General features: G+C 43.4%; 1 protein-coding gene across 4 annotated transcripts in view; it reads right to left on the reverse strand.

Annotated features, from left to right (window-relative positions):
* Window positions 1-14,185, reverse strand: part of pard3 (par-3 family cell polarity regulator) — a 983,322-nt gene that overhangs the window by 14,662 nt on the left and 954,475 nt on the right. For all 4 annotated transcript variants that reach the window (XM_033042021.1, XM_033042037.1, XM_033042013.1 and 1 more), the window contains one exon: window positions 5,153-5,270. In XM_033042021.1, the coding sequence (XP_032897912.1) occupies window positions 5,153-5,270 (118 nt within the window). The remainder of the gene's footprint in view (window positions 1-5,152; window positions 5,271-14,185) is intronic.

The raw sequence follows: 14,185 nt of genomic DNA on the forward strand, positions 1-14,185 counted from the left end.
AATTTAAACCAATTGTAGGCTGAGTTATAGGAGCGGAAAATACTACAAAAAGTAGAGGAGCGGAAAAGACTACAAAAAGTAGTAAACACTGCCCCATCCATCATCGGCTCTAACCTACCTACAATTGAAGGTATCTATCGCAGTCGCTGCCTCAAAAAGGCTGGCAGCATCATCAAGAACCCACACCATCCTGGCCACATCTCCCCACTACCTTCAGGTAGAAGGTACAGGAGCCTGAAGACTGCAACGTCCAGGTTCAGGAATAGCTGCTTCCCCACAGCCATCAGGCTATTCAACTCAACTCAAACAAAACTCTGAACATTCATAGCCCATTATCTGTTTATTTGCACTGTATCTGTTTATTTATTCATGTGTGTATATATTTATATAATGGTATATAGACACACTGATCTGTTCTGCATTCATGCCTACCATATTCTATTGTGCTGAAGCAAAGCAAGAATTTCATTGTCCTATCTGGGATATGACAATAAACTCTCTTGTTGGAGGCACACGACATGACAGAAAGGTGGACACAAAATTGTGGAGAAACTCAGCGGATCAGGCAGTATCTCTGGAGAGAAGAGATGTTTCAGGTCAAGACCCTTCATCAGACAAGGTGTTCTTGGTACAAAGATGGGCTTTGTGGCCACAAGGACTGTGTGGTGGTCACTTCTACCAATGGTATCATGGACAGATGCATCTTCCAAGAGTAGATTGATGAAAACAAGGGCAAGTAGATCGCTCTCTGCCCAAGACTTTAGTCGGCTGAGTCTATGCAGATGCGAGTAGGCCTCTCTTGATGTTGGATAACGACATCCCCTGCCTGAAGTATGTTCTGTGCCCTTGCTACTTTTGGAGCTTCTTTCAATTGTTTCTCAGCGCAGAGGAACACAGCAAATCCAAGGCCATGAGAACTCGTGAGTTCTGGAACCAAAGTTGAGGACTGAGGGTTATTCATCCCTTTCTGTATGCTACAGTGCAGACACCTCTGGTGCCTTGTCCTGTCGTTGGGACATTCTCAGAGATTAGACAATAGACAATAGGTGCAGGTGTAGTCCATTCGGCCCTTCGAGCCAGCACCGCCATTCACTGTGATCATGGCTGATCATCCACACTCAGTACCCCGTTCCTGCCTTTTCCCCATATCCCTTGACTCCGTTATATTTAAGAGCTCTATCCAACTCTCTCTTGAAAGCATACCGAGAATTGGCCTCCACTGCCTTCTGAGGCAGAGAATTCCACAGATTCGCAACCCTCTGTGTGAAAAAGTTTTTTCTCATCTCCGTTCTAAATGGCATACCCCTTATCCTTATACTGTGTCCCCTGGTTCTGGACTACCCCAACATTGGGAACATGTTTCCTGCCTATAGCGTGTCCAAACCCTCAATGATCTTATATGTTTCAATAAGATCATCTCTCATCCTTCTAAATTCCAGAGTGTACAAGCCCAGACACTCCATTGCATCAATATATGACAGTCCCGCCATCCCGGGAATTAACCTGGGATTAATTGTGACGGATGAGGCCAGCACATTGCTGGGGAAGGTCTGTTCATCTACTAATGAATGCTGGACATAACACTCTAACAATTTAGAGATAGTGGATGTTTAAGAAAGAACTGCAGATGCTGGAAAAATCGAAGGTAGACAAAAATGCTGGAGAAACTCAGCGGGTGAGGCAGCATCTATGGAGCGAAGGAATAGGTGGTTTCGGGTCGATACCCTTCTTCAGACTGATGTGGGAGTGGGGGGGGGGGGGGCACGGGAAGAAGAAAGGAAGAGGCGGAGACAGTGGGCTGTGGGAGACCTGGGAAGGGTCAGAGGTGGACTCCATCATCAAGTTCGCCGACGACACCATTGTTGTGGGACGTATCACTGATGGGGATGAGTCAGAGTATAGAAGAGAGATCGAGCGACTGTCCGTATGGTGCCAGCACAATAACCTGGCTTTCAACACCAGCAAAACCAAGGAACTGATTGTGGACTTCGGATGGGGTAGGATGGGGACCCACAGTCCCGTTTATATCAATGGGTCGATGGTGGAAAGGGTCATGAGCTTCAAATTCCTGGGCGTGCAAATTTCCGAAGATCTCTCCTGGTCCCAGAACTCTGATGCAATGATAAAGAAAGCACATGAGCGTCTCTACTTCCTGAGAAGATTATGGAGAGTCGGTATGTCAAGGAGGACTCTCTCGAACTTCTACAGGTGCATAGTAGAGAGCATGCTGATCGGTTGCATCGTGGCTTGGTTCGGTAACCTGAGAGTCCAGGAGCAGAAAAGGCTGCAAAAAGTTGTAAACACGGCCCAGTCCATCATCGGCTCGGACCTCCCTACCATCGAGGGGATCTATCGCAGTTGCTGCCTCAAAAAGGCTGCCAGCCTCATCAAGGACCCACACCATCCTGGCCACTCACTGATTTCTCCGTTGACATCGGGTAGAAGGTACAGGAGCCTGAAATCTGCAGCATCCAGGTTCAGTAATAGCCACTTCCCCACAGCCATCAGACTATTAAACACAACTTCAAACAAACTCTGAACTATAACAGCCTATTGCACTTTATCTGTTAATTTATATGTGTATATATATATTCTATGGTATATGGACACACTGATCTGATCTGTATTTATGCCTACTATATTCTGTTGTGCTGAAGCAAAGCAAGAATGTCATTGTCCTATCTGGGACACATGACAATAAACTCTCTTGACTTGACTTGACTTGAAACTCACGTGAATGATCAGGCAATACCAAGGGAGGTGAAAAAGGACAAGGCCAAAATCTCATCCTTAGAAAAGACCCAAGGCAAATGGTTGTTGGCACAGGGAATGGAGAATGCCAGCATATAACTGGAAAGGTAAGTATTGAACCATCCGAGTGCAGTCCCAGCCAACAGTGGAGATACCCAGAACGAATTATCCCTAGGGTCTGATCACAACCTCAAAGTTAGTGCCCATTTGTGTTGAATAGGTAAGGATCCACGTAACAATATTGCCAGGGCCCGAGGAAGCATTTGCCAAAGTCTTTCACGAGAGGGAAAAAGAGAAAATGTCTCTTTGTTTCTGAATGCAGAGCTCAAGTCCAAAGATGAGGATGCACAGCTCCAACTCAGTCCCTCTGAGAACGATTTATGGTCAACCAGTTTTCACAGAATGAACAGAACACCAGTGGGGGAAAGAGGGGGGAAAAAAGCAAAGTGACAGGAACATTGTGCATGATGAATTAAAATGGTCATATTGAACAAAAATAATCAAAATAAGATTACAAGCTTTCCATACAGCTATTAATCAATGTAAATACCTGGTTTTCATGGGACTTGCAACTACATTTAGATTAGCCAGTTTTTTTGCCAACTCCAAGTCCGGACTTGGAAGCCATCCATTTTAATAGGTAGTTGAGAAAAGTTCATTAAAAAAAATTATTTATTTGTTGCTTCAATGCATTCACATACAATTGCGAACTGCGATTTGGCAACTAATTTAAACTACCGAACCTGCAATTTAGGAAATAATTCTATTCCTCCAGATAATTGTCCTTGTCCTTCAGAACCCAGCCTGTACATGACAGGAAACTGTTTAAAACGGTTATAAAATTAAAATACACAATTGTTTGCCCTTTGACCCACTATGGTTAAGTTCCAAGTCTTTCAGAGTCCAACCTTTTCTCACAGTTCTGGTTCCCAGACTGTGTGCTTTTTCGTCCCTACCCCCCACCACCACCATCGCCTGCCCCAACCCCCACCTCCCCGCCCCTCCGTCAACAGTCTACACACCGGAAATCTGCTCACAAAATATTTTGTGCACAATGGGAAAAAGGCACAGATTTCCACTTGAAGAAAACCAATGTTGCTTTGCAATGGAAACAAAAGCCCAGACTATAACAAGTAAAACACAGATTTTATCTTTAATGTGATTCAAGAAATAAAAAGCAGAATATTGGCACTTACATTACAGTCAACAATTTAGAAAAAAAACTCAAGAATGCCATCGTGATGTTGTAAAAGATGGTTTAAAAACAAATTGTACACATACTAACACACCCGACTCAAGTGATACTTTTGGAACCCAAAACTTGTAAAGATGACAAGAACATATAGTCAATCCCTTGTACCATTAAAAAATCATAATTATCAAGACTTCCGAAGATCCATTTTAGAGAGTAAAATGGGATACAACACAGTAGTATGGCTTCAGGTGATCTTTCATTGGGACTCGACACCCAACCTGGCTTGTTTTTTGCTGGTTTTTGTCTCACATTCTCCAAACAAGGTTGGTCCAAACTAAGGCAGTCAGCTATCACACATGCATATTGGAGGTGTCCACTTGCATGCGCGCTGCCATTTTGTATCACATGCTTGCCACTTTGTTTTCATCTGACTGCAGACTAAAGCTGAAGCCCCCGAGATAGGTAAAGAAAGTGGGGCACGAACTCGCAGTGGGACCAAACAGTGAGCATGCAGTGAACATTTCTCAAATCGTGTTAGATCTGGAACTAACAGTCGTGGTTGGGTGCAAGCATTCCTAAATCAATACACCCCCAAATTATAAACAAACATGCTTTACTTTATTTTATTCACAATTATTTTGTTACAAGCAATCACATTTGTCAATCGCATAAGGCAGGCATGTTGTAACGCAACACAATACAAGTCCACTCATTACATATAATGGAAGCCTACTTCATTTTTCTGATGCTTGCAAACTTCATTGGTGAAAATGACAAGCCATGTGGTGGACTCTTTCTCTCCCTCCCTTGCCCCCCCTCACCCCTTTGTTTCCAACCTAGCACAGCTTCGCAGTCGAGTCTCAACACACCGAGTCTGGAACGCAGCGAGCTTCATTAGTTCATTCAGACAGAGCTTGTCCCAGAAGAGGATTGGATTAGTCCAGTTAATCAGGATAGCACCAGAGGGTTCTCTCCGCACAAACTGATGCCACGCAAACAATGATGGGATGACATTATGAGATGAGAAATGATCAATGATGCACCACAGATGTAGGTTACAGGTTAGATGTGAGCCGGTGATATAAATGTGACTTCTCATTCACTGTCTCTACCGCACCGAGGCCCAAGGTTCAACGCTTGGAGGTGCTGTTGTTAGTCAAAGTCCATTGCCCTCCGTCCCCAGATGGTTGCAGTCTAAACACTCACCCAAGGCTGCTCAAAACTGTATGTTCGCCTCCGGTCCTCGAGCTCCTCTTGCTTTGCTTGCTGGAACTCGCTCCTCAGCTTCTGTATCCGATCGTGGTTACTTGGGGCCAGTTTGTTGCTGCAGCAGAAAAGGGGGGGAAGGGAAAATCGTTGTTAAAGCAGTAATGCAATTCGCCACAGAGATGACAGAACTTGGGCTTCATTTTTAATTTACTGCCATGCAAATCAGGCAAAGTGAGGAGGGAACCAGCTGGCATGAGGCCGTCATTAGGCTCTGCTCCGTTCCAATTTCTCTCCATCACAATGGCAGATTTATACTGGGGAAATCACCAAGGTGTAGTGGGAAATTAACCACTCAGCTAGTAGTATGCATGTGCAAAAATTCTACATTGCTGAACATGGTAACCGTTTAACCAAAGATGTCCAATTACAATCAAATAATTCTCTGCAGGAAACACAACATGACCGATTTTAATGGGGAAGAAAGAATTGCAGATGCTGGATAAAATCGAAGGTAGACACAAAATGCTGGAGTAACTCAGCGGGTGAGGCATCTATGAGTCTGAAGAAGGGTCCTGACCCGAAACGTCACCCATTCCTTCTCCCCATCGATGCTGCCTCATCCACTGAGTGAAGGGCCTGTCCCACTTTCACGACCTAATTCACGACCTTTTTCACTCGTGGACATTTTTCATCAGGCTAGAAAAATGCCCCGACCTACTTGAAGCCATGAGTACCTACGACTAGCATCACGACCTACCTACGACCTCGTGATGACCATGCTGCGAGTATGAGTCAAGGGCAAACTCGGCAGAGGTCTTGAATTAGGTCGTGAAAGTGGGACAGGCCCTTAACTCCAGCATTTTGTGTTTACCTACGACCGATTTTAACGTGTTTGGAAACGGGTCGTTTTCCCCTTTTTCTGCACTGCATCTCAATTCTGGATTGAAAGGGTCGGTGCGCATCATGTCCCACAGAGGCAGTGCGGCAGATTACTTAATCAATTTGAACACAGCCATCAATCATCTCGGAATTTTAGTTAATTATCTAATTAATAAAACAAAATTCGGCTTCAGACCAAAAACAGGAAGTAAGATATTCAAAGCTAAGTCTAGCTGTTACTTAAATTTTTTTAATGAATTATTTTCTCATGATTATAAATCTTATTTTTTTCACATAAGCCGTTTCCTAATTTAAGTGATTAATATGTCTCCAGACCCTTCATTGTTGCTAATTTAATTTGCAGCAATTTACCACTATTGATTGGCCACATTCCAAATGAAAAGTTGAACAGGTCTAGGGACCGATGAGCGACCCCTGACAGCAAATTCCGTACTATATTCCTCAAGTGGTACAAATACGCGCCGATTGCCTTCTCGAGTTTATACGAGAGTTTGCTTCAGTGCCATAACTGTCAGCAAGTATACTTTTGATCTTAAGAAAAAATCCCCTCATTTATTCAAGAGACGGTTAGATTTAGCTCTTCGGGCCAACGGAATCAAGGGAACAGGAACGGAAAAGAAAGCAAGAACGGGGCACTGATTCTGGACGATCGGCCATGATCACATTGAATGGCAGTGCTGGCTCGAAGGGCCGAATGGCCTACTCCTGCACCTATTGTCTATGTATCTATGTTTCTATCAGAGTTCTTGCCTTCCCCAGGGTTGATGTTACTGGTTGTACTGATAGTAGGTGAAGCTTGTCCTCATACAAGGCGGTGAGCTGGAGAGGCAGAGGGAGGTTGGGACCCAAAACGCCACCTCTAGGAGCAGCACGGTTGCGCAGTGATAGAGTTGCTGCCTTACAGCACCAGCGACCCGGGTTCGATCCTGACTACGAGCAATGAGTTTGTATATTCTCCCCGTGACCGCGTGGGTTTTCTCCGGGTGCTCCGGTTTCTTCCCACACTCCAAAGAGGTGCAGATTTGGTCAAAAAAAAGTAAATTGTCCCTAGTGTGTAGAATAGTGCCAGTGTACGGGGATTGCTGGTCGGCGCGGACTTAGTGGGCTGAGGGGCCTGTTTCTGGGCTGTGTCTCAATCTCAAAACTAAATGTGACTATCCGTGTTCTCCAGAAATGCTCCTGACCCGCTGAGTTACTCCAGCACTGTGTGTCTTTTTTTTTTATAAACCAGCATCTGCGGTTCATTGTTTCTCTGTTGAGCAAATGAGGATATTAAAGGTGGTCTCTAGGCACCCTGCTCCTACCCCTCCTTTTTATATCCATCTACCATTCCTGTCACCCTTTTCCCTTCCAACCCCCTATTTCTCCTGACACCTATATCCTTCCCTCTGGTTTTACATTTCACCCCTCATGTCCCCTTGTCATGTCTAGCCTTTGTCACTTACGCCACAAAGCCTCTCGCCAGTATCCACCTATCACTTGCCAGGCTTTGGCCTACTCCCAACTCACTTTTCCAGCTTTCTACCCACAACTCCAATCAGTCGAAAGAATGTTCCCGACTCAAAACGTCGCCTAAACATTCCCTCCCCAGATGCTGCCTGACCCACTGAGTTCCTCCAGCAGTTTGTGCTTTGTTCAAGACTCCAGCATCAGCAGCTCCCTCTCTAAGGGTAATGCTTCTGCTACACACTTAAGATACATGGACACAAGGGAGAAGGGTGGGAAAATTAAGGATAGACATTCTTGGAAGATCAAAAAGGGAAAAAGTAAATCAAAGCAGAAAAAATAAGCTTTTGATAGATGCCAGATTGTTAAAAGCAAGTTATAGACTTCAAGGATGTTAACAGTCAACAATGGACTTCAAGGAGATATCAACATACTGGTGGAATGGGTGAATAGGTTGCAGAATAAACTTCATACTGGTAAACAGACACAAAATGCCGGAGTAGCTCAGTGCGACAGGCAACAAGTGTAGGAAAGAACTGCAGGTGCTGGTTTAAATCGGTAGACACAAATTCTGGAGTAACTCAGCGGGTCAGGCAGCATCTCTGGAGAGCAGGAAAGGGTGACATTTCTAGTCGAGACCCTTCTTCAGACTAAGAGTCAGGGGAGAGGGAGGCATGGAGATATGGACGGGTAAGGTGCGAAAACAAGGCATCAAAGGGGACGAAGCTCAAGGAAAACGGAGAATAGATCATCGTTAGCTGAAGGAAGGTAAGAACTGAGTATTCACACTGATCGAAGACGGGACACGCAACATCTCTGGAGAGAAGGAATGGGCGACGTTTCGGGTCGAGACCCTTCTTCAGACTGATTATTCATACTGATCAATGGTAACTGTTGCATTTCAACAAAGAATACACAAAGTCCAGAAGGAGAGTCAGAAAGAAAATAAGAGAAGTAGGGAAAGAAAGCATGGGAAAAGATTGGCTGCATAACATGAAAGGAAATTCCAAAACATATTGCAAGCATGTAAACAGGAAAAGCATGACAAGTGGAGAGTTGGACTGGTCAGAGTCAAAAAAAGGAAACCTGCTCTGGGAGCCACAGATTCTGAATGTGTACTTTACATCCACATTTCTGAAGGAAGCACATGTTGTTGCACTCTCTGCAAAGGAAATTGTGCAATGGTCTAAAAATAGAAAACAAAGTACTAACTGCAATGAATCACCTGGGGCAGGTGCGTTGCTGAGGAAGTATTAGAGGAAGTTAAACATGTTTAGTTTAGTTTAGAGATACAACACGGAAACAGGCCCTTCGGTCCACCGAGTTCGCACCGACCAGTGATCCCCGCACATTACACACACTAGGGACAATTTACAATTACACCAAGCCAAGTAACCTACAAACCTGTACGTCATTGAAGTGTGGGAGGAAACGGGAGACCTCGGAGAAAACCCACGCAGGTCACGGGGCGAACGAACAAACTCCGCACAGACAGCACCCGTAGTTGGGGTCGAACCCGGGTCACCGGCGCTGCAAGCGCTGTAAAGCAGCAACTCTACCGCTGCGCCACCGTGCCACACAATGTCCTGGCCACAATCTGCCAAACATTTATATGTAGATGTGTGGTGGTTCATCGGCACTGGAGAATTACAAATGTTTTTCCCTTGTCCAAAGAAAATGTGAAGGAATAAGCCAAGCAACTGCAGACCCGTCATTACAGCTTCAAATGGGGTCAAGGGAAGAGCGTTCACGTCGCGGCCCTGTTTCCACCAATCGTTCCACCACCACACACAAGAAGCACAAGAAGCGACAAGACAGACACCATTGTGTGCAGATGCCGAGGAGTGTGTTCAGCTCTGGCTGAACAACTTCTAATCTTGTGTGTGGACTCGATAAGAAGAAGAAGCTTCAAATGATGGGGAAAGTGTGAAAAATAATAATCAGGGACAGGACTAGCAGACACACAGATAACTTTTTGGATAAAGTGTGCATGGGATTATTAGAAATATTATATTTCAATACCTTAATAGTGTATTTGAATGAAGTAACGGAGAGGGTCAAAGAGAAAAAAAAGCCATTGATATTGATGTGGAAAATGCTCTTGATTTAATACATTTATATGAATGCAAAACCGCATAATAGGCTTGCAATCAAGATCAAGCCCACTAGCTGTAATATTATGGATAGAAAATTGTCTTATTAACACAAAAGAAAGAGTGGAAAGGTACAGTGCCCACTATAATGTTTGGGACAAAGACCCATCATTTATTTATTTGCCTCTGTACTCCACAATTTGAGATTTGTAATAGAAAAAAATCACATGTGGTTAAAGTGCACATTGTCAGATTTTATTAATAATAATAATAATAATAATAATAATAATATAATAATAATAATAATAATAATAATAATAATAATAATAATAATAATAATAATAATAATAATAATTTGTTTATAGCGACAGTGCATATTAATGAACATTTGCATGTAAATATGCGAGATTGTAGCCAATCAGTAGCTAATTTCCGTCTCTAGTCGGATAGTTTTATACATTTTGGTTTCACCATGTCGAAATTACAGCTGTGTTTATACATAGTCCCCCCCATTTCAGGGCACCATAATGTTTGGGACACATGGCTTCACAGGCGTTTGTAATTGCTCAGGTGTATTTAATTGCCTCCTTAATGCAGGTTTAAGAGAGCTCTCAGCACCGAGTCTTTCCTCCAGCCTTTCCATCACCTTTGGAAACTGTTATTGCTGTTTATCAACATGAGGACCAAAGTTCTGCCAATGAAGGTCAAAGAAGCCATTATGAGACTAAGAAACAAGAATAAAACTGTTAGAGAGACATCAGCCAAACCTTAGGCTTACCAAAATCAACTGTTTGGAACATCATTAAGAAGAAAGAGAGCACTGGTGAGCTTACTAATCGCAAAGGGACTAGCAGGCCAAGGAAAACCTCCACAGCTGATGACAGAATAATTGTCTCTATAATAAAGAAAAAGCCCCAAACACCTGTCCGACAGATCAGAAACACTCTTCAGGAGTCAGGTGTGGATTTGTCAATGTCCACTGTCCGCAGAAGACTTCATGAACATAAATACAGCGGCTACACTGCAAGATGCAAACCACTGGTTAGCCACAAAAATAGGATGGCCAGGATACAGTTTGCCAAGAAGTACTTAAAAGAGCAATCACAGTTCTGGAAAAAGGACGTGGACAAATGAGACGAAGATTAACATATCAGAGTGATGGCAAGAGCAAAGCATGGAGGAGAGAAAGAACTGCCCAAGATCCAAAGCATAGAACACCTCGTCTGTGAAACACGGTGGTGGGGGTGTTATGGCCCGGGCATGTATGGCTGCTGAAGGTACTGGCTCACTTATCTTCATTGATGATACAACTGCTGATGGTAGTAGCATCGTGAATTCCAAAGTGTATAGACACATCTATCTGCTCAAGTTCAAACAAATGGCTCAAAACTCATTGGTCGGCGGTTCATTCTACAGCAAGACAATGATCCCAAACATACTGCTGAAGCAACAAAGAGTTTTTCAAAGCTAAAAAATTGTCAATTCTTGAGTGGCCAAGTCAATCACCCGATCTGAACCCAATTGAGCATGCCTTTTATATGCTGAAGAGAAAACTGAAGGGGACTAGCCCCCAAAACAAGCATAAGCTGAAGATGGCTGCAATACAGGCCTGGCAGAGCATCACCAGAGAAGACACCCAGCAACTGGTGATGTCCATGAATCGCAGACTTCAAGCAGTCATTGCATGCAAAGGAGATGCAACAAAATACTAAACATGACTACGTTCATTTACATGAAATTGCTGTGTCCCAAACATTATGGTGCCCTGAAATGGGAGAACGATGTATAAACACTGCTGTAATTTCCACATGGTGAAACCAAAATGTATAAAAATGGCCTTTAGTAAAATCTGACAATGTACACTTTAAAAAATGTGATTTTTTTTCTGTTACAATACCCAAATTGTGGAGTACAGAGGCAAATAATTAAATGATAGGTCTTTGTCCCAAACATTATGGAGGGCACTGTATGCATTTGCAAAATCTGGAACAAAGTATAAACTGGTCTTGATGCAGGGTCTGACTCAAAATGCAAACCATCCCTTTGTCTCTTCAGATGCTGCTTGTTGCATTGAGTTCTTCCTGAAGTTTGATTTTCAACATCCTGGTGAATCACTTCTACATTCTTTCTAATGCTATCACGTCCTTCCTGTAGATGGACACAAAAGCTGGAGTAACTCAGCCGGTCAGGCAGCATCTCTGGAGAGAAGGAACAGGTGATGTTTTGGGTCGAGACCCTTCTTCAGACCATGGAAGCTGATCCTGCTCTCATTATTTACCAGAAACCATCAAGCACGATGCTTGTCAACGGCAAGCCTCAAAACGGCAGCCAACATCATCAGAGACCCACATCATCCTGGCCACACACTCATCTCACCACTGCCATCGGGAAGATGGTACAGGAACCTGAGAACTGTAACGTCCAAGTTCAGGAACAGCTTCTTCCCTGCAGCCATCATATTATTATTGCACTGTTATTGTTTGTTTTTTGAGTATGTATGTATGCGTGTGTGTGTGTGTGTGTGTGTGTGTGTGTGTGTGTGTGTGTGTGTGTGTGTGTGTGTGTGTATATACACACACATACACACATATATATACACACACACACACACACACATATATATATATATATATATATGTGTGTGTGTGTATATATATGTGTATATATGTGTATATATATGTGAGTGTGTATATATATATATATATATACACACACACACACATATATACATACATATATACACACACACATATATACATATATATATATATATATATATATATATATATATATATATATGTATGCATGTGTGTGTGTGTATGTATATATATATATATACACACACACACATATGTGAGTATGTATTCAAGAAGGAACTGCAGATGCTGGAAGATCGAAGGTACACAAAAATGCTGGAGAAACTCAGCGGGTGCAGCAGCATCTATGGAGCGAAGGAAATAGGCGACGTTTCGGGCCGAAACCCTTCTTCAGACCGCTCTTCTTCAGATATGATTACATATTCTGTTGTGCTGCAGCAAGTCTGAAGAAGGGTTTCGGCCCGAAACGTCGCCTATTTCCTTCGCTCCATAGATGCTGCTGCACCCGCTGAGTTTCTCCAGCATTTTTGTGTACCTATGTGAGTATGTATATATATACACAATTAACTCTTTTTTTTCTCTCTCTCTGGTTAATCATATTATTTATTATGATTACATATTGTGTTGTGCTGCAGCAAGTAAGAATTTAATTGTTCTATCTGGGACACATGACAATAGAACACTCTTGACTCTTGACTTAGGTAGATGAAGAAGGAAGAAGGCATTGACCACAACAAGAGGATGAGTGCAAGATGGCACAAATTTAAGTAACAAATTGAAGTGCATGTTCTCACTGGATAAGAGGTAGCGAAAAGAGGATCTCACTGGAACTATTTCAGATCATTAATAATATTGACAAGTATGTCCCTGAGCGAGTGCTTCCCACGGCTCTGAGAAAGGGTCTAAATGGACAGAGCAATTCTACCGGGGGATGTTTGGAACAAGGTGTCAAGGTGTCAAGGGTTACGGAGAGAAGGCAGCAATATGTGATTAGGAGGCAGAGATCAGCCATGGCAGAGTAGACTCGATGGGCCGAATGGACTCATTCTACTCCTTTCACTTGTGAATTTGTGGTCCTGTATTTTTATGTCATAGAAACATAGAAAATAGGTGCAGGAGTAGGCCATCCGGCCCTTCCAGCCAGCACCGCCATTCAATATGATCATGGCTGATCATCCTAAATCAGTACCCCGTTCCTGCTTTCTCCCCATATACCTTGATTACATTGGCCCAAAGGGCTAAATCTAACTCTCTTGAAGACATCAGGAGAAGTGATAAAAAATGATAACCACTAATGTCAAGCATGAAACGTGGTCGTGATCAGGTCAGGTCGGGGGGAGTTCCCCCGCCACGGATATAATCCCGTGCTACCTGCTCCATGGTTGGATAGTTGGCGACTAAACCGTCTCCCCCACCTGGTTTGCCAGGTGAGGAGGGGGCTGTGGACCCCCAGCAGGACCAAAAGCAAGACCTGTCAAAGGGCGGATGAGCCAACGGCCATCCACACTTCAGTAGATGTTAAGATCACTGTTGTACATAGCATTGTAAGGAATGATGATAAAACACACAGACCAAAATCCTATACTTCCAGCGGCGGAGTCCGCAACAACTGGAGGACAGAGATGCGGTGCGTCCGTCACCGTTCCCGTTGGAAACTGGCACCACTGCGTCGCTAATAATAATAAGCTGCACAGGAGAAACATCACGAGAAAAATGAGTGGAGGTGTGTGAATGCTAAAGGGACCTGGTTGGCTAAATTATTCTCCAGTGGATAATGAAAGACATAGATAGAGTGGATGTGGAAAGGATGTTTCTGCTGGTGGAAGAGTCTAGGACCAGAGGTCATAGCATCTGATAATCACAAATTAAGATTAAGATGAGGAGGGATTAGAATACTGTCCTGACAAACCCTAATGTGTAGAATTTTTCCACTGCAGCCTATTGTCAAAGCAAAGTCCAAAATTATTTTGAAGGGAGCATTTAGATCAGGGGTC

This window comes from Amblyraja radiata, chromosome 2, assembly GCF_010909765.2.
Source record: "Amblyraja radiata isolate CabotCenter1 chromosome 2, sAmbRad1.1.pri, whole genome shotgun sequence".
In the NCBI taxonomy this organism is placed as follows: Eukaryota; Metazoa; Chordata; class Chondrichthyes; order Rajiformes; family Rajidae; genus Amblyraja; species Amblyraja radiata.